Source organism: Aegilops tauschii, chromosome 1 (assembly GCF_002575655.3).
Source record: "Aegilops tauschii subsp. strangulata cultivar AL8/78 chromosome 1, Aet v6.0, whole genome shotgun sequence".
NCBI lineage: Eukaryota > Viridiplantae > Streptophyta > Magnoliopsida > Poales > Poaceae > Aegilops > Aegilops tauschii.
The window spans coordinates 159,628,130-159,653,215 of record NC_053035.3 but is presented as its reverse complement, the minus strand read 5'-3'; the positions used below and the strand labels follow the sequence as shown (position 1 = coordinate 159,653,215).

Sequence of the window (25,086 nt, the reverse complement as noted above, 5' to 3'; positions counted from 1 at the left end):
TCGAATGAAATCTGCGGGGGGTGCGGGCGGTTTCGAACAAGACGAGCGGGGGATGCGGGGCAGTTTTCACCTGGAATAAAGGGCCGGGCCCACCACGCGCCGCACGCCTCGCGCAATCCCGTAACGGGCACCTGGTCGGGACGCGTCACGCGTGGGGAGATCGCCACGCTGCATCGGACGGCTGCGGTGCGTGCGCTCGCACCAGCGAACGAGCGCAGCTGCACTAGGAAGTATTTAGGTAGTTTGTATTGTTCTTTTTCCATTGGGACATTTTCATTACTTGAGTTGTGGAGTTCTTCTCCATCACCCTTGGATTTGTTTATCGAATTTTGTTAACTCCTTCGCAGGATTATATCTCGGATTGCAGGGGTAGTAAGATGCAGCACGTCTTTCCACAAGGCCACGGTGCCAGAGACAATGTCTTCGAACTTATGCTTGTAGATCATTCCACTGCCATGGATGGTCTAGTGCTTCGTGATTACCATCGAAGCAAATTCTCCATTTAACTGAGAAAAATGTTCAACATTTGTGGAAACATATCATATGTAGTTTAAAATTTATGTTTTTTCTTTTTTGCTGGAAACAAATCTATGTACATATGGAAGCAATTCTTCGATATATGAAAATAGTATCATAATGATTCAGAAGCAAAATATATATCTTTGGAAGCATGGCATATGCATTGTCCCCAAGTGATGCAAAACATGGTCATATGTGCATCATTTTTGTTGTGTATGGAAGCAAATCCTCATTTTTTTAGATGCAAGTTCCAAATTCTTCGGAAGCAGATTCTCATTTTTTTGGATGCAAATACCAAATTTGTTTGGAAGAAAATTCCTATTTCTTCGGGCTAAAATACCAAATTCTTTGGAAGCAAATTCTCGTCTCTTTGGACGCAAATACTGAATTCTTTGGAAGCAAAGTCTCAATGTAATTTGCTTTGAAACCTTCAGTAACAATGGTAAAAGGGAGCATACCCAAAATATGATACATACTACCAAAAAAAGTATATATACTACCTAAACATTCTTATATACTACATACTACGCGTACATACCCTCCGATTTGATAGATACTACATACAACATACAAAACTAAAGTGGTGGTAACTACCACCGGTGGTAGATAAAATTTGTCCATATATATATATATATATATATATATATATATATATATATATATATATATATATATATATATATATATATATATATATATATATATATATATATATATATATATATATATAGGGAAAAGCAGACTTATTGTGTTTCTATGTACAGATAGCAATCAGGTCCACACGTTCTTGTTGGGATCTGGACCAGTAACTTTCTCTCTTCTCATTTCTTTCATTTCATGTGATTGATGGATATTTCCTCTTATAGATGAATTAGGACCACGGTCCCCTCGTTATAGCCCAGTAGACTCGTTGCATAGGGCTGCCACAGCTGCAGCGACGCAGCCCTCGGCCCGCGCGCTATGGTTCTCAGCCCATAAACTGTTCCAACTCACTGACGGTGCCGGCGAGAAAAGGGTCGCTGTTTTTTTCACATCAAAATTGCCCCGTATCTCTCAGCCCCTCATTTTTCCTCTCCCCCAGTCCGAACTAAATCTGAATCGGGCTCTCCCCTCGCTCCTCCCATGGCACGGCTGCCCACCATCGCATCTCCTCATCGCCCCACCTTGCCTCCCCTCCCCTCTCCGTTCACTACTGCCCCGTCGAGCTAGCGTCCAGGGACTGTAGTTGTGGCTATGGCGGCCTTGCCTACGGGTATCATCCGATCCACGAGTGCGATTGCCATGGAGATGAAAGGGGATGAAATAGCCGTCGTGGCGGCGGCAGAGACGGAGGAGCACGTCCAGCGCATCCTGATCACCATCGGTAATTTCAGCCACAAGGTCTGCCTCTTCACTCTCTCCGCCTCCTCCCCTGTAAGACCCGGATCACTTAGGAATCAATAGCTCGCTCAATTCTCTCCAGATCGATGCAATTAATTGGGGAAAATTTGGATACAGAGGGGGCACTACTAGAAAAAAGGCTGTTAGTGGCGCACCTGTTTTTGCTATTAATGGCGCACTATAGGTGCGCCACTATTAACACGCCACTAGTAACAAATAGTAATGGCGCACCTCTGGTGCGTCATTAGTATCCCAGATAATAGTGGCGCACCTGGTAGTGCGCCATTACTATGTCCAACAGTGCGCCATTACTATGCCTCCTAGGGGGCCATATTTACCTTCACGTATGCCCCCAAGTGCGCCATTACTATGCCCCATAATGCGTCACTGGTATTTAGCCCTGGTGCGCCACTAATGCTCAATATGGTGCGCCACTACTATGAATATTAGGAATTATTATTTTTTGCTTTTCTGGTATTTGCACAGGTTACAAAATATCTGGTATTTGCACAGGTTACAAAATACACGTTACACAGCAAGAATATAAACATCACACAATAGAATTCATCATATTAGTCTCCAAATTCGAAATAGCGAACAAAGTTCAAACACTAGCCAAGTTTAGGTCTCGAGACATTAGCAAAGTTCATCATATATATTAGCCGAGTTTGTCATCACATTACAAAGTCGATATCGATCATCTAAACTACCATCACATAGAAGAGAGCCGCGGTCACGATGAGCATCATCGCGATGAAACTGGTCTTCATCCGGTTCCTCCTCCGCTCCCTCCTCTCTCCCGCTAGATAGCGCGCGTATCTAGCTTCCGCCTCCGCCTCCGCCCTAGTGGTGTACCCTTTGTAACTGTTACCGCTGGAACGGTGAACCTGTCTCCGACACTCCTCCCAGTCGTCGTAGACTCTGGGAACCTTACCCTTGTACACGACATACGACGGCATCTCTATGCACTAGACAAACAAAACGTTAGTAGCAATTCACAGACAATATATAAGTATGCAACAAAAGGACCAGAAGAGAAAAGCAACACGTTAATAGCACGATTCATGGTCCTACTAATAAATAGCATCGATTACATATAAGTTGAACGACTGTCCAAACTAAAGAGACATACAAGTTCATTAAAGTTTAATTACAACATGAGCTAATCGATATTTCAGAACTACATAGCATCATTACTTTCGACTCGACTCAGGGACCGGAGCATGGATGAAGCCGCCGTCTTTCGTGATGGTCATGAAATCGCGATCGTTGTCAGGCTGCATTTGTAGTGTTGTTTCTATTTCACTGTTGGACGGTTGATATTTGAGGTAGAATTGCCCCGAGGTACGAAGGACATCTTGATGGATGATTTCCGCAAACTCCGACTGGATGAGAAAGAATTCTTGTCTGATGTCCGCGTCCTGGATTGCCGACAAGCGTGCGGCCCAATCTTTGAGATTAGTTGGTAGCAAAAGGTGATTATGGTCCCGTACGATCGCCCGCATGTGATGGAGGGCGTAGTAGGCATCCTTCTGATCGCCAGACGGCTGCTTGACGCAGGGGAACGTCGTTACATGGGTGAACACGTGCTTGCCGTACCTACAAATTGGCCTCCTGAAGGTGCCTCCAGATTTGGCGTAGCCGGGGAGAGCATCATCAAGATCTTTCTTGATATTTGTGTAGTCTTTCTTCGACTGACGGTCCGAGTCGAAATACATGGCCATGGAATATTTCGGGCTAAGAGGATGAGTGTGCAATGTGTGTCACTGCACAAAACACGGAATGTTAGAAAAAAAAGAACGATCGAAATCTAAGAAATCATATGTTACGGGGCGGTGAGGGGATGACTTACTCGGGAAAGTAAGGCACGAGGAAGTTATCCTTATCTGGGTTCGCGAGAATGACGCCTTCGAGGTATGAACTCGCGACTTGCCGGTCCCCAGCGCTGCCCAAGATCTTGGCACGCATGTAGAAGGGGTCGACTATCACGATGTCCGGGGTCTTGTCTCTAATGATCCGCATCTCCATACTGAGCGAAAATAGCCGAATGAAGGTGTAGTGCAGCGGATGAAGGTTAAACATAGCGAATATGTCATCAAACCGTAGGACGATCATACCCCTGATGGTGCTATCGACAAAGCCCTTGCCCTCTGGCACCTTGGCCACGAAAACCGGGAATGCCACATCATTCTCGGAGAGACGCCGCTTCTCCAAAGAAAGAACACTGTCATGCAGACTCCGCATAGCACCGGTTGCAGAATTGAGCAGATTAGTCGGTAGCATCAGCCTACCCGTCACATGCACCCTCCTCGAGATATCCTTAGGTGAAGGTGGCCCGTCCTGAGCACGGGTCGTACTCGGTGCCGGCTGTCTCGCACCCTTGTTATTTTTTCTTTTCCGTCCCTTCTGCTTCTTCTGCTGTAATGGGATCGAGTTCTGCTCAGAGACCACCTTCTTGAGTGTGTTGGGGCTGATAATATTTCGCACATCGGCTATCTGAGGCTCGGTGAAGGCGGCAGCTGGAGGCGTCTCCTGAGAACTGAACGCCAGACGATGCTTGTTGCAATTGGGTTTCTCCGCGGTACCAGCTAGATCGCGATCGTCTTTTGTAGGGTTGGGTTCTTGAGAAGGAGGCCCCAAGAATTCGTCACCGTACCCATGTTCGTTGAAGTACTTATCGACGTTGGTAAATGTACCGTCGTCGTCATCCGGATCCTGTGCCATATGCATGTCCGGATCAGCGGACGGCGGTAGCGTTGTGGCGGTCTTGCCATGGCTTGGCGCCGACACGACTGGCGGTGTTGTCTGTGGGGTGGTGTCCCCCGCCCCCAAACGAATCTGGCTCTTCGGCCAAAGCATGGACCAGCTTATGCAGGTGCTGAGGGTCATCACATCATCTTCGTCGGCCCAGGGGGTCGATACGGAGGTAACAAGTCGTCGCAGCCTTGCAGCACCCGAACCAGTTGAACCCTATACACGGTGGGTGGCATCGGATTACCGTGGAACACGCGGTTGCCCGGTTGAACGATTCTGGCCTTGGCGACATCGATCAACTCGCCGTCCACGAAGTGCAGGAGAGTGCATGGAACGTCGGCGGCGCCCTGCGAAAACATGTAGGGCGTCAGGGATGCCCAGTCAAAGGCAAGGAGATGAAGTCATCGGCCGAGAGGCTTAGTTACAATGATGGCGTCGAGCTCGGCTAATGTCGAGGCACCGCCAACGGCGGGCGTGCAAGTGACGGAGGGGCCGCTTGCTACCGAGGTGCCGACCGACGTATTCTTCCCACACCCGGGTGCATTAAGCTCCAATGCCGGCGCCGACGCCGGAGACACCAATGTCGCCTCCGCCGGAGACACCAATGGTGCCGGCACGTTGTGCGAGTTGCCGCCCGTGAAGCTGGGAATCGGGGGCGGCCCCTGTTGGCCGCCCGCAATCCACGCCTACAGCCCCTCAATCAAGGTAGGCACAATGGCGGTGATCGTCGCTCCCAGTTGGTCTCGCACTTGCTCTTCGACTATCTCCGGAATCCGCGCCACTTGTGCCTTGAGTTCTTGAACCTCGCGCTCCTAGCTTTCCGAGCTGGTCTTTCTCTCCTTTCGCCCAGCGTTATAGTATTCCGACCATTTCGTGGAAAGCCTTTGCCGGCCACACGACCAGCTGACAACGGCTTACTGAACTTATACTTGTGTTTCGTTACGTTCAACGCCCTATTTAAAGTGGTGTCCCAAGGGGAGCTCTGAGACGACCCCGCGCTACTGCTTTCAGTGTCCTGCGGAAGGAACATGAACCATTTAGAAATTTGGCTTCATTAATTAGAATGCAACCATATGGAGCTAATTACTCGGGGGTGTATTCCTTACCAGAACAAGCTCAAGCGCCTTGGTCTTCGGATCCGTGGTAAGCTCCTTTGTTACCGGGTCCACCTTGTACCGGGCCCTAACATAGTTCCTGGTCTGCTTGTCACGGTATTTATCGAAGAGGGACGGTAGGCCTTGCTCGGCACGCTCCGCGTCCTCCTTGTCCCATATAGGTTCCGCCACTCTGTAACCGCCGGGACCGAGTTTGTGGACCCCTAAGTTCAAGTCCCGCATATCTTTCCCCCACTGACTTGATTCCGCAGATGCGTTGCTCTCGCACTTGATCTTGAACTCCAGGTAGTCAGCTTCGCTGATCGAAGGATTTGTCTCCTTGATCTTCTCATAACTATCACCTCTTAGAATCCTTCTCTTCACCACGACTCTCCAAGTACCCAGGGCCGTGCTCATCTTCGTGAGGGCGGCACTGTTCACTTTATTCCCTGAGAGGCGTGTGTTTGCAAAGTCACCGGGGAACTTGTATCGTTCGTGCAGCTTCGTGAAGAGGAGGTTGCGCAAATTCCCTTGGTCACGATGCCTTAGGTTCTCGGTGTTGATCGAGACGGTGCTCCGGAGAATGCACCCGAGTTGTCCCGCGTACCCACTGACTAATTCTTTGGGCGCCGTTGGATGCCCACTGGAGGACACTTCAGTAAATTCCTCCTTGACGGTGCCGAGCACGTTCGGGCGCCAGTCCTTCCGTTGCCTCTTCGGTTGGCTGCCATCTGTGCGTGCGCTGCCATCATCAGTGGTGGCATCCTCGGCGGCACCATCAGTGCTGTCATCCCCGACTCCACTAGGGGTTGTGTAGTCGGGATCGGTGTCTTCCGCGGCATCCTCATAGCGGTGAGGTTCTTCCTCCATCTACTGGGACAGCTCTCAGAATGCCTTGCCCGAACCGCCGGCCTCATCGTTGTTGGACATGTTCGCTGTAAATAGGAAAAAAGGCTACTAGAGTTATTGGATGAGATCAGGGTAGTATCTATTCTTCTCAGATTTAGAGGAATATTTCCGTTTTGGTTGAGAATCGGGCACCTTCTAGGTCAAGAAAATTGGGCATGACCTTTGCTAATTTTCTTGACCTAGGAGTGCCCCATTCTTAACCGAAACGGAAATTAATCAACATTTCAGGAGAAAGGGGTCATTTCACATCAGAAGCTGCCAACATTTCAGGAGAAAGGTAGTATCAACATTTCAGGAGAAAGGGGTCATTTCACACCTCATACACTAATGCTCCCAGCTGTGCTAACCACTTAATAAGTGGAACATAGCAGAGAAATACAAAATATGTCATGACCAAACTGCAGTAACAACCATCAGTCATATTCAACATTTAATTAAAGTATAAGAAATTATATGACACCAGTAATGAAACAATACTAAGCATGATTGATAATTGCCCATAATCACGAGTTACAGTTCACACCTAAATAAACTTCAAAACTATATAACAGTATAAACAAGCTGTCAAGTGACCCCTGTATGTACATGTGACATAAAGCAGTAGCATACTGACTAAAAAAGTAGCATGCCTCATGACAGTAGTACTGAGCACAATCAGTAAAGCCTTAGACTAGTAATTCATGCCTTTTATCCTAACAGTGTTATAAAACTAATAACAATAGCACAATTAACAGTACAAGAAAACCAGCAACTATATCCATAGTGCCAACAACAGTAGAAACAACCTAGAACCACTTGAACTACATACAGTAGGATGTCAATAACATAGTGGTTTCAGTTAGGTAGTAGAGTGTTTTCGGTTCTTCATTTTCGGCAGTAAAAGTGGTTTCAGTTAGGTGTATACTCGGAGGAGCCATCCATCATGTGACTGACTGCATAACGCCATTGGTTAATGGTGATTAAGAACAAACAAGTTGCAGACAAAAGTTCAGAACCAACATCCCACGGGATACATACATGCATACAGGACTTTGCAAGTTGCAACTTAAAAGGCCAAAATCCATGCAACTGCAACAACTCTGTTGCTGGTATCTGAATCAAAAGCGTATCTGTTGCAAGTTGCGACTTAAAAGGCCAACATCCCACTACTAACCCTCTCTTCTGAAACTAGAACTGAAGAAGATTGTATGTACAAGGACCACTACATAGATTCAGAGAACAAACACGACGAACAAACACACATTCAGGCTAACTCAGGTGAAAGCTTTTGCAATTCCAGCTTCACCAGAGACCCACCTCTCGGCCTACAGGATCACAGAAGGAACTAGCGCTAGTTCTACTAACTGAACTCAACTCCGGCACCACCGCTGCTTCTGTCCATCGCCAATTTGCCAGAGAAACAGAGTGTTTGCGGGCGGTCGCGACCCGTACGGGAGCTCGACGGATCCGGCGTTCGCGGGCATGATGATGCGCATGGGCTAGCGCGTTGGGGTCCTACGGCTGCGCTGAGCACGCCTATGAGCTCAATTGACATCGATGACGACGAGCACGTCTACAGCGGCGAGTTCGGCCCCGACGAGCACGATGGCTACGGGCGCGGCAAGTCGAGAAGGAAGAGGGGAGAGGAGGTGGAGCTCACCGGGGAGGCGCAAGGAGGCCCTGCGAGAGCTTAGTAGCAGCAGAGGTGGCCGGAGTTGAGGAAGATGGCGGCGACCCGAGGAAGAAGAGGTGGAGGGGGGTGGAGGGGTCGAGCGCCGTCGCGCCCTACTTCCGCGGCTCGCCGGCCCGGTGTTGAAGCAGATTCCACCCGCCGCCTTGCCTGTCGCCTCGCATGGTGGAGCTCGAGCGGAGAGGCGCCGTGAGTTTCTAGGGTTTCGAGGGCTGGGAAGGCGAGGGAGGGGGTGGGTGGGTGCGGCGAAGGTGAGGGAGGGGGTGGGTGGGGGTGGCGGAGCCCGGGAGCGAGGTCGCCGGTGGGTGGGGGCGGCGGTGGTGGTGGAAGGGGATCGGCGGCGGTGGCAAGAGGTGAGGGGCGAGATGGGAGAAGGACGAACGGCTGGTGAGATGGAACGTCTTGGATATTTTAGTGGGGGGAAGGTTAGCAATGGCGCACCTTCTAGGGGTGCGCCATAAACACCATGATAGCAATGGCGCACCTTCCCCTGGTGCGCCATTACTAACTTTTTTTTGGATTTTTAGTTGCATCCAATAATTTTTTTAAAATAACCATAAATTTTAAGATGTTACGATATAAGTAGTTATTACTAATTTTCAAATACTTGCGTTGCAAAACATTTGTGAATTGGTAAAACATATATGAATATGAAAAAATATCATCAGATTTGAAAAAATATTCATGAATTCAAAAAGTGCCCATGAAATTTAAAAATATTCATGAGTTCAAAAAATATTAACAAATTCAATACTTTTTGTGAGTTAGAAAAATGTTCGCATTTTCAAAAAATGTTTGCAAATTTAAGCAGGAAAAGGAACACTGAAAAATAAAATACCAGAATAAACATAAATAAAAATTGGTATATTAATGGCGCACCTCCTAGGGGTGCGCCATAAATACCTTGATAGCAATGGCGCACCTTCTCCTAGTGCGTCATTAATAACTTTTTTTCACCAGAATAAACATAAATAAAAACAATTAAAATACCCGAAGAAAACACAAAGAAGCCCAAGGTGCCTGTAAATGATGATTTGCAACAAAACAAGAGGGAGAAGAACAAAAATTCCAAATCCAAGAAGAAAGTGGTCGATACTTCAACTTGGTGATGGAGAAGTTACAAAATATTAAAGGAAGGTAAGTACAGACAACATTAATCCCCACTGTTTTGAACAAAACAGGTTACTGGATAGAGGACTAGAACAAAAGAAATGCCATTTCCATATGTCGAAATACAATCGAGAAATGAAGGCTACAATTTAAATACAATCGATCTTAGCTATCTTTCACAATCTTCTTGCCCTTCTTTTTCGCAAATGGAGTTCTTCTCTTGAACGAACGTCCTTTAGGTAGGGTGGTCCTGCTTCTTCTTGTGGTGTATGGTACTTCATTGTCGTCGTCATGTTCCATCTTCGCGTCGCCATACTTGTCGAAGTCTTGCTCATTGGAGACTCCATCCATTCCGATGATCTTCCTTTTGCCTCTCCTCACGACAACACGACTGGGCTTTGACGGGTCGGTAATGAAGAAGCATTGGTCCACTTGGGAAGCCAGTACCCATGGCTCATTTTTCACGGTGACGTTTGCGCCCGCGGTCTTGGATTTGGCTTCGGGTATAACCATGGTGGTGAAATACCGGTCTTCTTTTAGGACGCTCTTAGCCCATCTGACATGGAACATCGGGACCTTCTCTCCAGCGTAGCTCAGCTCCCAGATCTCCACGATCCTTCCGTAGTATCCGTCCTTGTCGTTACCGGTGTAGGATTCCATCGTTACCCCGGAGTTCTGATATTCATCTCTCTTCATGTCCTTTTCCTCGGTGTAGAGTGTGTAGCCGTTGATATCGTACGCCTCATAGGTCATCAGGTTGTGCTCGGCGCCCTGTGACAAGGCGAATATGAGTTTTTCTTTCGCGGGAGAATCCTCATGTAAAGGGTACGATAGAAGCTTCTCCTTGAACCAACGCGTGAAACATGAGTTGTGCTCTTTGAGTATATCTCCGTCCGTCCTCTGTTGGCCTCGGTCATTGTACGTCTTCTTAATAAAGGTTTTGTGCTCTACCACCCAAGGATCGACCACGTCTATGTGTTGTAGCGCGACTAGGTTTGCTCTTTCAAAGTTGATGAGTCGACCCTTGAAGTCGACATGCATTTCGCGGCGACCCTCGCGGTGACCCCATCCAGCGAGCCTGCCGAGGTGCCTGTTGACGGGCAGACCAACGGGGTTCTCGATGCCTAGATAATTCGTGCAGCAGGAGATGCACTCTTCGGTCAGAAAGCCCTTGGCTATGCTTCCCTCTGGACGTGACATGTTGCGAACGTATGCTTTGATGAAACCATTCATCCTTTCGAACGGCATCATGCTGTGCATGAATGTCGGCCCGAGTTGGATGATATCCTCCACGATATGGACCAGCAGATGCACCATAACGTCGAAGAATGCGGGCGGGAAGTACATCTCAAGCTCGCATAGTATCACCACGATCTCTTCATGTAGCCTTCTGAGTTGCCTCACGCCAACCGACTTCCGAGAGATGACGTCGAAAAAGTTGCATAGGCCAAATAGCGTTTCACGGACATGCGCGTCCATGATCCCACGGATTGCAATTGGAAGTATCTGCGTCATCAGCACGTGACAGTCATGAGACTTCATCCCGCTGAACTTCTGCTTCGCTGAGTCTAGGTATCTACTTATCTTCCCCGCGTAACCGTAAGGAAGTTTTACTCCTACGAGGCAGGTGAAAAACTGCTCGATCTCCTCCTGACTTAGAGTGAAGCACGCGGGAGGGCAGTCATTTCCGATCTTCTTGGCCTTTTTGCCTTTGCGACGACTTTCCATGTCCTTCGCCTCATCATCCTCATCATCATCATCATCATCATCATCATCATCATCATTAGCGTGAAGCTCCTCCCTGATGCCCATTGATTTCAAGTCTGCCCTTGCTTTCGGCCCATCTTTGGTCCTTTCTGGCATGTTGAGCAGGGTACCAAGCAGACTCTTGCACACGTTCTTCGTGATATGCATGACATCAAGGCTGTGAGGCACACAGAGGATCTTCCAGTACGGCAAGTCCCAGAAAACAGACCTTGTTTTCCATACCTTCAGCAGCGGCTCTGGCGCCTTTCGCTTCTTTCCCGGCTCTGGCGCCTTTCGCTTCTTTCCCGGCGGTAGGCACTCTTTCTAATTTTTCAACAGCTCGTCTATTTCCTCGCTGCTCCTCGTACTCAGGCGTCTTCGGGGTTCGGTTTCACCATCGAACAGATCCTTGCGTTTTCTCCATGAGTCATCGCCGCGAAGCCACCTTCGATGTCCCATGAACACGGTTTTCGAAGACCCGGGATCTCTATCTAGCTGGCGATACGTTGTGTCATCCATGCACCTGACGCGTGCAGAAAATCCGTGGACCACCTGCCCCGCGACATATCCGTAACCGAGATAGTCGTGCACAGTAGTGAGCAGTGCGGCTCTCATAGGGAAATATTCTTTCTCTGCGGTGTCCCACGTATTGGATGGCGTTTTCCACAGCGTGTCTAGCTCCTGTTTCAGCAGCCCCAGATACAGATTGATGTCGTTCCCTAGTTGTTTCGGCCCTTCAATTAGCATACTCATGTGAATGTACTTCCTCTTCATGCACAACCAGGGGGGAAGGTTGTACATCCACACAAACACAGGCCAGGTGCTATGTGTGCTTCTCTGGCTGCCAAACGGAGTGACTCCATCGGTGCTCGCGCCTAGCACGATGTTCCTTGGATCGTCCCCAATTCTGGGTGTTCGAAGTTCAATGCTTGCCACTGGCTCGCATCCTTAGGGTGACTCAACATCTTGTTGATATGTCTCCGTCGTATCTACAATTTTTGATTGTTCCATGCCAATATTATACAACTTTCATATACTTTTGGCAACTTTTTATACTATTTTTGGGACTAACATATTGATCCAGTGCCCAGTGCCAGTTCCTGTTTGTTGCATGTTTTATGTTTCGTAGAAACCCCATATCAAACAGAATCCAAACGGGATAAAAACGGACGGAGAATATTTTTGGAATATTTGGAGAATATGGGAGGAAGAATCAACGCGAGACGGTGCCCGAGGGGGGCACGAGGCAGGGGGCCGCACCTGCCCCCCTCGTGGGCCCCCCGTAAGGCGGTTGCTGCTCTACTTTGACCGCAAGAAAGCTAATTTTGGGAAAAAAATCTCGGCGAAGGTTTCAATCCAATTGGAGTTACGGATCTCCATATATATACGAAACGGTGAAAGGGCAGAAGAAGAGAACGCAGAAACAGAGAGAGACAGAGAGACAGATCCAATCTCGGAGGGGCTTTCGCCCCTCCCATGCCATGGAGACCAAGGACAAGAGGGGAAACCCTTCTCCCATCTAGGAAGGAGGTCAAGGAAGAAGAAGAAGGAGGGGGGCTCTCTCCCCCTCGCTTCCGGTGGCGCCGGAGTGCCACCGGGGGCCATCATCATCACCGTAATCTTCACCAACAACTTCACCGCCATCATCACCAACTCTTCCCCCCTCTATGCAGTGGTGCAACCTCTCGCTTACCTGCTATAATCTCTACTTAAACATGGTGCTCATGCTATATATTATTACCCAATGATGTATGGCTATCCTATGATGTTTGAGTAGATCCATTTTGTCCTATAGGTTATTTGATGATCGTGATTGGTTTGAGTTGCATGTTTTATTATTGGTGCTGTCCTATGGTGCTCTCCGTGTCGCACAAGCGTGAGGGATTCCCGCTGTAGGGTTTGCAATATGTTCATGATTTTCTTATGGTGGGTGGCGTGAGTGACAGAAGAACAGACCCGAGTAAGTAGGTTGTTTGCGTATGGGATAAAGGGGACTTGATACTTTACTGTTATGGTTGGGTTTTACCTTAATGATCTTTAGTAGTTGCGGATGCTTGCTAGAGTTCCAATCATAAGTGCATATGATCCAAGTAGAGAAAGTATGTTAGCTTATGCCTCTCCCTAAAATAAAATTGCAATAGTGATTACCGGTTTAGTTATCGATTGCCTAGGGACAAATAACTTTCTCGTAACAAAAAGCTCTCTACTAAAACTAATTTAGTTGTGTCTTTATCTAAACAGCCCCTACTTTTTATTTATGCTCTCTTTATATTCTTGCAAACCTATCCAAAAACACCTACAAAGTACTTCTAGTTTTATACTTGTTCTAGGTAAAGCGAACGTCAAGCGTGCGTAGAGTTGTATCGGTGGTCGATAGAACTTGAGGGAATATTTGTTCTACCTTTAGCTCCTCGTTGGGTTCGACACTCTTACTTATCGAAAGAGGCTACAATTGATCCCCTATACTTGTGGGTTATCACTTGTCTTTTTTCTTTATCTCCGGATCATTTCCGTCATCTTCTCGCTTCTTCTCCTCCCTATCCGCGTGCCAACGCAGGAGCTTTACTAGCTTAGGGTCCGCAAAATACCGCTGCAGACGAGGAGTGATCGGAAAGTACCACACCACTTTTCGAGGAGCTTTCTTCCTCTTCTTGTATCGAGTGACGCCGCACACCGGACATATGGTAGACTCCGCGTGCTCGTCCCGATAAATGATGCAATTGTTCATGCACACATGGTATTTCACGTGCGCTCCTCGAAACTGGTCGGGCACTTGTTCCCCTTGGGAAGACGTTCGTGCCAGAATGACATGTTCTCGTCGAAGCATGCGTCGGTCATTTTGCGTTTTACTTTCATCTCCAGAGCCATGAGCGTTACTTTCAGGCGGGTATCCTCGGGCCTGCATCCTTCATACAATGGAGTAACCTCGTCTATCTCCAGTTGATCCAGCTTGGCTTTCTCTCGGGCGGCAGCTCTTGCGTTACCCGTCTGCTTGAGAAGCAGCTCTTGAATATGAGGGTCATGCACCTAGCCCATCGATGGTCCATCGTCGTCTGCTCCGGCATCTTCGTCTTCATGATCATGCCCTTCATCTTGATCTTCCTCATAATCATGTCCGGCATCTTCTATATGATGACTGTGTCCTGCATCTACTTCATGATCATGTCCTAGAGATTCTTCGTCTTCTCGCCCGCCCTCGCCGCGGTTGTCTTGCTGACCTTCCTTATTTCTTGCCCGGCCCCCATGGACGACTTCATAATCATATTCATCACCTTGCCACCAATAGCCATCCATGAAACCACGCAAGAGCTCCCGCACCTGTCCGGAATTCGGGTCCATAAGGCTCTTCAGCTTGCATCTTCGACACAGACATCTTATCTCCGTCTCGTTCTTTTGAAGCATCTCGACCTTCGCGGAGCTCAAAAACCTATTCACGATGCCTTCGGTCATCGTGCGGACCATGGTCGCCTGCGGGGTAGAGAAAAATGATATTTTAGAACCCAAAAAAAATTTGGCATGACTTTGCCTAAAAATAGGACCAAAAAGAATGCATAGTGCCAAATTCTCGCCGAAACGGAAATGAATCAACATTCCGGCAAAATATTGGCAACTATCGCATTTCAAATACCGGTACCTGCAAACACAAACATATGCAACACCACAAACATATGCAACACCACAAACATACGTAGATCTAGGCCATAAAAAGTGTGTACGTTGTTGGAGGGAGAAAAAAGTAGATCTAGAACATAAAGAAAGCTTTCCCCTTACTTACCTATCAAAAAAAGGAAATTTAACCACTTAATTTGGGTGAATCTATGGTGCAAATGAGGTGAGGAGGAGGAGGCAGCCGAGACCAAGCTTGGTAGAGGTGGAGAGAATGAAGTGGGGAAAGTGAGTGTGGTAGGTGGCTGTCAAAAATATCTAGCTGCTCCTAGGTTACCAATGGCGCACCACCTAAGAATGCGCCATTAGTATGGCGCACCTGGTGTGTGGTGCGCCATTACTAGTTTTGAAAAAAAAGATTAAAAAAATTGGCGCACTATCCCCTGGTGCCCCACTGCTAACAATTTTTTTATCTTTTTTTTCAAAACTAGTAATGGCGCACCACACACCAGGTGCGCCATTAGTAATGTGGCCAATAATGGCGTACCTATATCTAGTGCGCCACTGCTATATAGCAGTGACGCACCACATACATGGTGCGCCATTAATGTCCATATTAGCTATAGCCATTTTTCTAGTAGTGGGGATTGCGAGAGAAGATACCCCGTCTTCCGTATGATAGCTAGGGTTCTACCTACTACTATGAGATAGCGAATATTCCTTACTTCCCCGACCAAGCCTCGGAGCCGGACTTATAACATGATCAGCTCAGCAGCGGTAAAACTGTAGTAACAGTTATATTACAGTAACTGAATTAAACAGGTAAACGGCGAAGGCTACATCTAAGCCGTTGATCTGCTTTGAACCGGTATCCTCTCATCTTGACCGTTCGTTATCTGAATCTCCTATTGCTCCTTCTTCTCTTCTTTAGTAGTTGCATGGTGCAGGTCCTGACAATGCCGCCGCCATAACCATTGCCTTGTCCTCGAGGCGAAAAAGCTTGTGGCCAAGGAATGTCTTGTTGAGAAACGCTGCGTCTTCCCACGTTGCATCATCTGGAGCCAGACTCTCCCATTGGACCAAGCATTGGCCGACTGGTGTCTTATTCCTTTGTATCACTATGCGGTCTAACACTGCCACAAGAATTGTCTTAACATACCCTTCTGGTGTGACTAGTGGCACATGAGGCAATGGTACCTCGGTGACCAATGTGTTTTTTCAGTTGGCTAATGTGAAACACAGGATGTATATTTGTTCCCTCTGGTAACTGTAGCTTGTAAGAAACTTCTCCAATTCGTTCCAGGATTTTGTAAGGGCCATAAAACTTTGACCTTAGTTTCAGAGATCCTCTCAAACCAAAAGCATTTTGTCTATAGGGTTGTATTTTGAGAAATACCAAATCACCTACTTCCAACAGCCTCTCTGTTCTCTTCTGGTCAGCAAAATGTTTGATTCTGCTTTGTGCATGTTCCAGGTTTGCTTTCAGTCTTTGCATCATGTGCTCTCTTTCAGAAACTGTTAAAGCTGCCTCTGGAGACAGTGGGTGTGTAACAGCAAATTCTCCAATCTGAGGTGGTTTATATCCATATAGTGCCTGGAATGGTGTGCACTTTAAGGAAGAATGGTAACTGGTGTTATACCATAACTGTAGCGACCAGACCTCAAATAGTCTGATCTACCATGCACCAGTGTCATCCCTAGATCAGTAATGCTGACACGCACAATACTTGGAGGATTTATAACAGAGTAGCAATCACACACTTATTACATCGAGTATCTCAAGAGAGAAATAAGTATGACAAATACGGCTTAAGGCCATCTAAAAATGATAACAGCGGAAGACTTGGAAGATAAGTGAGTCCATCAACTCCAACGGCATCACTGAGTATAAGACCACGACCTAAGGCACCTTACTCGTCGTCTGAAAAGTCTGCAACATGAAACGTTGCAGCCCGAAAACGGGTCAGCACATGGAATATGCTGGCAATGTAACACATAGAGAGTAATGAACATAATAATGCTATACTACATGCATATATGGCTGGTAGAAGGCTCTATGATTATAGTTTTGCGAGAAGCCAATTTTTCCCTACTGCAAAGGAATAAATTTTTATTTGACTATCATGGTGGTTGTTAAACATTGAGAATGGTTGACAGCATTCTCAATCCCAATTATGTATCATCATTAACCCAACAAAATTAATTAAAGTAACATGATGAGATTCACATGATAATCCAAGTACTAGATACTCAAGATGTCCATAACCGGGGACACGGCTAACCATGATTAGTTTATACACTCTGCAGAGGTTTGTGCACTTTTCCCCACAAGACTCGATCGCCTCCGCTTGATTCTCGCACTACATGATGTTTGAGAAACGGATGACCGAGACACAGTCTTTCAGAAACAATAACTCTTTACTCCGGGTGGACAGTTACACCTACTTTCCCCTACATCTGCTAGCCCACCTCTTCAAGAGATCATGTAACCTACTCAACTATGCTAGAGCCCATAATAGCTTGTGGCTGCACACGGAAGTTTCTAGCACGGATAATCTCATGATCCCTTTGAACCTGGGTGGCGGTCCAAAAGAAAAACAGGCAATCCTGGAATACCCAGGTACCTCAATCCACCCAGATGTGAGTTTTAGTTGCCACCTTAAGGTTAACCATTGATTAACAATCTCACATCTGTCATGGTAACACTCAAACCCAATCCACGTCTACTAGCATAGCAATATGAGCGAACGTAGAATTAACTCCCAAGGGTTTGATAAAAAAACAGGTGATAGGTACTACCTCAACCACTTCCCAATTCCCACAGTTTAATTAGATCCTAACCATGCAATGTTTGAGGGTTGATCTAATGCAATAAAACTGGGTAGTAAAAGAGGTCTAATCAAAGTGTTACTTGCCTTGCTGATGATCCGTGAAACCTAGAGATTCGAAGTAGCAAGCGGCGCACTCCGGGTACTCTATCGCAAACAAACAAGCAAACAATAAGCACTCATCTAATGCATAGGTAAAACTCAAATAAAGATCTAACCAGAAAGTTCAACTTAAGAACTCCAGTTTGCAAAAAGAATCGAATCAAACGAAGCAACGAAAGTCAAACGGCGAAAGAAACAAGCTTCGTTTACTAATTCGGATCTAAGTCAAATTTTATAGTAGCAAAAAACTTGTTTGAGTAGGTTAGACGGAAAGAGAATTTCGAGACGAAACTCTAGGCGCTTGAATCGCCTAATTCCGATAAACGAGCTAAAAGATATACCAGAACGAAAATCTGATCAGAAATCGCGATCTAGAATAATCGCGGAAAATCCGACAAAAAAGAAAACTGACAAACTGTTAAACGAACGGACGTTCGTTAACTGCGACTATCCAACGAACACATTCGTTAAAACGAACGGATCGGCGAACGTTCACTAACTAACTAAACCGAAAAAAATAAACCAATCTAATAAAAAAACCTAGGGTTTCAGAAAAATAAATAAATAAACCGAACGGTTTTTAAAAAAACCGGCACGGCGGCGGCGGCTCGGCTATACCTCCGGCGAGGTATTCCGGCGGGCAGGACGGGGCTCCGGCGGGGTCTTCGGGTGCGGCGGGGTGCGGAGAGGCGACGGGAGGCGGCGGGGTCGTCTAGGGGGCTCCGGGCGGCGGCGTTCGGGCTCCGGGCGGCGAGCTCCTTCGGCGGCGGGGTCGGGCGGCTCCGGCGCGGCTCCTGGCGGCTTCGGGTCGGGGCGGGGTGAGGTGAGGGCGCCGGCGGGGTGGGGAGTATATATGAGGGGGGGTGCTGCCTTGGGGAGGGGCAAGGGGCGGCGGCGACGAGCGGGGCTCGGGCGGCGGCGGTCTCCGGGTCGGGGACGGCTCGGGCGGTGGGCTGGGCCGCGCGGCTGGGCTTCGGCCCAGTCGGCGCTCGCGCGTTTTTTTAAATAATTTCGCCGAACCTAAAAAAATCATAGAAAAATAAATAAAAATCCAAAAATGCCAAAACAAAATTTCACCGTCTAATTAAAATAATTAGAACGAGATGAACATTTTCTTGGCCCAAAATGCAGTTTTAAAAACGTGCAATTTTTCTAATGCAATTAAAATTGCAAATAAAATTCGAATAAAATCAAATATTTGATTTTAATATTTTTCCTCCAATATTTCAATTATTTTGGAGAAGTCATATTTTCTCCTCTCATTTATTTTAATACGAAATATTTTTCGGAGAGAAAAATAATTAAAACCAAAAATCCTCGTTTCATTATTTGATAAAATCAAATATGAAAACCGCGAAAAATCCCCAACTCTCTCCGAGGGTCCTTGAGTTGCTTAGGATTTTCGAGGATTTGCCAAAATGCAATAAAATATGCTATGCGATGATGATCTAATGTATAACATTCCAAATTGAAAATTTGGGATGTTACAATAACTCTGCCAATGGTAGCCACTTCATCCACTTCTTGGGCTCTTGGAAAACCATCCCTCGTAGATAAGCTTCTAAGCATTGATTTACCCTTTCGGTCTGTCCATCTATTTGTGGGTGAGAAGCAGTGCTAAATCTGATCTGAACTCCAAAAGCTTGAAACAACTCTTGATATAAAGCACTGGTAAAGATTGAATCTCTGTCAGATACAATACAAATAGGCAGGCCATGCAACTTAATCACATTATCCATGAGTGCCTCAAACACTGTCATTACTGTGTAGGGATGAGCTAATGGAATAAAATGTGAATATTTGGTTAGTCTGTCCACCACCACTAGAATAACCTCCTTGCCCTGAGAATTTGGTAGAGCTGTAATGAAGTCCATTGTGATGTGGGACCAAGCCATCTCAGGAACAGGTAGGGGTTGTAGTAAGCCAGGAGGGTAAATGTGTTCCACTTTGTTAAGTTGACACACAGGACATTGACTGACAAAAACTTCAATATCTTTCTTCATGTTTGGCCAGTAAAAGACTTTCTTGATTCTATAGTAAGTGGCTTTAATTCCTGAGTGTCCCCCTATTGCAGATGAGTGAAAAGTGTGCAACAGCTCCTGTCTGAAGTTAGTGGTTGCTCCCACATATATTCTGTTTTTGTATTTTAACAGTCCATTGTGAGTGGTAAACTTGGGATGTTCCTCCACATCTGCAGCCACTTTCTTTAAAATTTTGTCAGTGTCCTGATCTCCTTGGTAACTTTTCCTCACATCTTCAGTCCAAGCAGGAATCACTACAGTGATATTGTTGCACTGTATGTGTTGTACACTGTCCCTTCTGGAAAGTGCATCTGCCACTTTGTTTTCTTTCCCTTTTTATACTCAATGGTATAATCATACTCCAGAAGCTTAAGTAACAACTTGTATTGGACTCCTTCAGTTAATCTCTGAGTAGTCATATATTTTAAGGACTGTTGATCTGTTTTTATGATCAAAGGATGTCCCCACACATAGTGTCTCCATTTCTTCAGTGCTTCTAAAATAGCCATTGCTTCCTTCTCATAGATTGACTGGGCAGCAGACCTTGGTCCTAAGCTTTTACTCAAGAAGGCAAGTGGTTTGCCTTGCTGCATTAATACTGCTCCAATACCTGTTGCACAAGCATCAGCCTCTATTGTGAAAGGTAGAGTGAAATCTGGTAGTGCCAAAACAGGGCAACTGGTCATAGAGGTTTTTAATGCTTGAAAGGCTTTGCTTTGCTCAGGTCCCCACTGAAATGCATCTTTTCTCAACATATCATGTAGTGGTCTGCACATTTGTCCATAATTCTTCACAAATCTTCTGTAATAACCAGTCAGACCTAGAAATCCTCTAAGCTGTTTAATATTCTCAGGTTCTGGCCATTCCACTACTGACTGGATCTTTCCTGGATCAGTGGCTACTCCCTTGTCTGAAATTATGTGACCCAAGTATGACACTTGAGTTGTTGCAAATGTACACTTTGACAGCTTGACATATAGTTCATGCTTTCTTAAGATTTCAAAAGTCCTCTCCAAGTGAGCATAATGTTGTTCTAGTGATTTGCTGAACACCAACATGTCATCAAAAAACACTAGAATGCATTTTTCCTTTTCTGGTTCATTGATTTCTTCACATCAGTGTTCATGAAGCCCTGAAATGTTCCTGGCCCACAAGATAGTCCAAAAGGAACTACTTTATACTCATAGTGACCCATATGAGTTCTGAAAGCATGTTTTGGAATATCCTCTACAGCCATTCTGATCTGGTGATATCCAGATCTAAGATCCAACTTAGAGAATGTGCTCCATGTAATTCATCCAAAAGGTCTTCAATAATTGGCATAGGAAATTTATTTTTGATGGTGATTGCATTAAGTTCCTGTAATCCACACACAGTCTCCATCCCCCATCTTTCTTTCTGACCATGATTGCAGGTGAAGAAAAAGGGCTAAAACTTTCCTGAATTTCTCCCTTTTTATCAACTGTTTAATAATCTCTTCCATTGCTGCTTTCTGATAATGAGGTACTCTATAAGGTCTTAAGTTTGGTGGTTTTGCTCCTTGTAGTAATACAATCCTGTGATCACAATCACTTTGTGGAGGTAGTTTGTCTGACTCTGTAAAAATGTCAGCAAATTTCTGTAGTAAAGGTTGGAGTGCTGGTGGTGGTGGTATCTGTTGCTTGTTGTTGTCTGTTGCTACTTCCTGGATTTGCAAAATATATCCCATCACACCTTTTGTCAGCAGTTTTTCCATCCTAGCTGCTGAAATGATGCATTTCTTCTTAGGAATTGTGTGATCAAATAGTGTGATTGGTTGCCCTTGTTTGGTCACAATCAAAATTCTCTCTACCAGATCCAAACAAATGGGACTGTATTGATATATCCAGTCAGCACCCAATATGATATCATAAGATTGGAGATCCAGCACTTTGAAACTGCTACAAAAGGTTTTGCCTTGGATTTGGAAGTCCATCGGAGGGACTTTAGACAGGGATATGAGTTTGCCCCCTCCAGCTACTGTTACTTTCCTGGGCTGTATAGGTAGTTGTTGGCAGTTACTTTTAATAGCCAATTCAGTGCTAATAAATGTATCTGAAGATCCACTGTCAAACAAGGTTGTTGCTTTTCTTCCCGCAATCTCTATGATCAGAGAGAAAGTATCAGGGCCTCGGGTTCCTTCTACTGCATTAGCAGATATGTGCATTGCTTGTGCAGGTTTCTCTACCGTGGGATCACTGCTTTTTTCCTTATCCGAAGCTTTTGGAGTTGTATGATATGCTTGTTCCATACCAGCACTATCTTCTGCATTGTCACTGTCCTCATCATCATCTATCTCTTGCAAAATGTGCAATGTTTTCCCAATTTTGCATTTGTGTTGTCTTGACCATGGTTCTCTACAATACCAGCAAGCTCTAGCATCTTTGGGAAAAGGAACAGTGTACTTTTCCTGACTTGGGACTTGCACGTGTAATGAATTTGCTGGTTGCTTGTAAGAAGCTGAATAGTTCATGTTTCTGTACATTGGGGGATTTTGAATTTTTCTGGCAGCTGCAGCTTTTTCATAGACCTTTGCATACCAATATGCTTCAATTATGCCAGTGGGCTTTTGTCCACATACTTCATGTTTGATATCACTTCTCAGACCTCCAATGAAGCAGCTTAATAAGAAATTCTCCTGGAGACAAGGATGATCTCTTTTGACTACAGCCACACACTGTTCAAAATTGTCAATATACTGAGCCACAGTGTTTGTTTGTTGTATATTTTTCAACAATTCTACAGCTTCATGAATACTAGCTTCTGAAAATCTGTCAGCTATCATTTGACAAAACTGTTGCCATGTGACCATTTGCCAGGGAACACAAATGTTCTTTAACCAGTTTGATGCTCTGCCCTGCAGATGTCCTGTAGCCAGATTCACCCACTGCTCATAAGGTGTTCCAGACATATCAAAGAATTTTTCACAAGCTATTAGCCACCCAATAGGATCCTCTCCACTGAATAGTGGAATTTCCAGTCTGGGACCTTTTAATACTGCTTCTGCAAAATAAGAGGGTCCCCCTAATTGAGTTGAGTCCTGATTTCTCTGCATATCATACAAGTTTCCCACTGCTTGGTATATAGGAGGAACTCCTTGAGCAGTAGTTGTCATGTTAATATATTGACCAGTAACAGGATTGTAAGTATGTGGTGGAGAAAACAAAGGAGCACTTATAGGAGCAAAATACCCACTGTTGCCTGAGAATCCCAATGTATGAGCTTGTATTGTTGCACTTGGATTTGTTGTAGCATTTCTGACTTGCCCCCTTACTCCTGGTTCCTGTTGCTTATCACTGTACACTCTGGTACTTTCAGACATCAGTTGAGTGTGTGACAACTCTGTAGTAATGCCAGTGATGTTAGTTACTGGAGCTTTTCCTGAAACTCTGAATTCTTGTTCAAGGTTTTGAGAAACTGGAGCCACTGGCACCGTGGTGCTGCCTGGAACAGTAACTGGTATATGATCATTGTCCTTATCCTGGTTAAACTGCTCTGGAGCTTTGGTATCTAGAGTCACTACTTCTGCTTTCTGACGATTGGTGTTCATTTGCTGCAAAATCAACTGTAGTGTCTGTTGAATTCCCTCATTCATTTCAGACAGCTTTGCTTCTACCTTTGGCATCGTCACCATCTCAGATCTGAGTTTAGTTACCTCTTGTTTGAGTTCCTGTAGTCCTTCTACCTCTGCCCGTAGGTCTTCTACTTCCTTTTCTACTCGATCTACTGTGATCTGCACTTTGGCACTTGTGTCTGCCATCTTGCTCACCCATGATGCGACTGAGACAGTCCCGTTAGTCTTGTTGACGGATCTCTTCTCTGGCGCACGGATCCCGTCAGATCCTGAAATTTTACCACCGAGAGAATGCCTCTCAGCAACCGGATCGGACTCGGTGATCTGCGCCCGAATGTCACCGCCGCCTGTCGCCGCCACCCAACACCGCCGCCGCGAACTGGGAGGGACGGGAGGGATTTTACGAGAGATCCCAACCTCCTGTGCTCCACAGCCCGATTCGCCGCCGTCGAGTCTTCGCCGAGGAATCCACCGGCGTTCTGATACCTTTCTAAGACCCGGATCACTTAGGAATCAATAGCTCGCTCAATTCTCTCCAGATCGATGCAATTAATTGGGGGAAATTTGGATACAGAGGGGGATTGCAAGAGAAGATACCCCGTCTTCCGTACGATAGCTAGGGTTCTACCTACTACTATGAGATAACGAATATTCCTTACTTCCCCGACCATGCCTCGGAGCCGGACATATAACATGATCAACTCAGCAGCGGTAAAACTGTAGTAACGGTTATATTACAGTAACTGAATTAAACAGGTAAACGACGAAGGCTACATCTGAGCCGTTGATCTGCTCTGAACCGGTATCCTCTCATCTTGACCGTTCATTATCTGAATCTCTTGTTGCTCCTTCTTCTCTTCTTCAGTAGTTGCGTGGTGCAGGTCCTGACATCCCCCTCCATTGATTCCACCTTAATCAACCAGTGATGGCCAGCAAATGGCGGGTGACATTGCAGGTATCTGAGATGCTGGATGCCGGGCGCGCCATGTTCAAGGAGCTCGCCGCCGACTTCGAGGACCACCTCAGCAGGTAAGAAACTCGCATATCAAGCAGCATACACCATCTCGGGTGCTCGTCATCTGCTTGATGTATTGCGTCGCAGGATCCAAAAGAAGAGGTCGGGGAAGTTGGAGGAGGAGATCAGGGAGCTGCGCGCCCGCGACGTCGCCAACGAGCAGACACGTGCCATCCTCCACAACGCCCAACTCCAGCTCTTCCACATCCACGAGTAGCTGAGGTTCAACTTCCCTCTCACCTCGTCTGCTTGCATTCCATCAGCTAGCCCTCGATCTGCATGCGCAGCTCTCCTGATTCTTCTGCTTTCTGAACCTATCAGCAAAGCAACATTAACAAGTCCCGTTTGATGTTCCAATACTGAATCTGCCACTTATTTTGGACGTGTTTATCTGCCACTTGTTTTGGATGTTAAACACGTTGCACTTCTCATTGTACACATTACTTAAATGCGTTGTCAGCGCAACAAGGTTATTATTGATCCTAGATGTACAGGGATCATACATCATATGCCACTGCTGGCCCACTGCTTGCTGTTGAGTAACGTGATTGTATTAGGAAATATAGGTTAGACTAGAAAATATTCTAGCTTGCCTTGTACTCCAAATAGATCATGTACTTCTGTATATATGCCCACGGGGCTCAAGCAATACAATGAACTATTCCACCAAATCCCTCTCTCCCTTCTAACATGATATCTATCGTAAATTGATCTTAAACCCTAGCCGCCGCCGCTTCCGCA

General features: G+C 46.1%; 1 protein-coding gene across 1 annotated transcript; it reads left to right on the top strand.

The window, feature by feature from the left end:
• Window positions 1-1,800: 1,800 nt before the first annotated feature.
• On the top strand, window positions 1,801-24,562 carry LOC109787232 (uncharacterized). Its single transcript, XM_020345792.1, has 3 exons — window positions 1,801-1,932; window positions 24,286-24,359; window positions 24,433-24,562. Exons 1-3 carry the CDS (start codon window positions 1,801-1,803, stop codon window positions 24,560-24,562), a joined length of 336 nt encoding a protein of 111 aa, XP_020201381.1.
• Window positions 24,563-25,086: the final 524 nt, after the last annotated feature.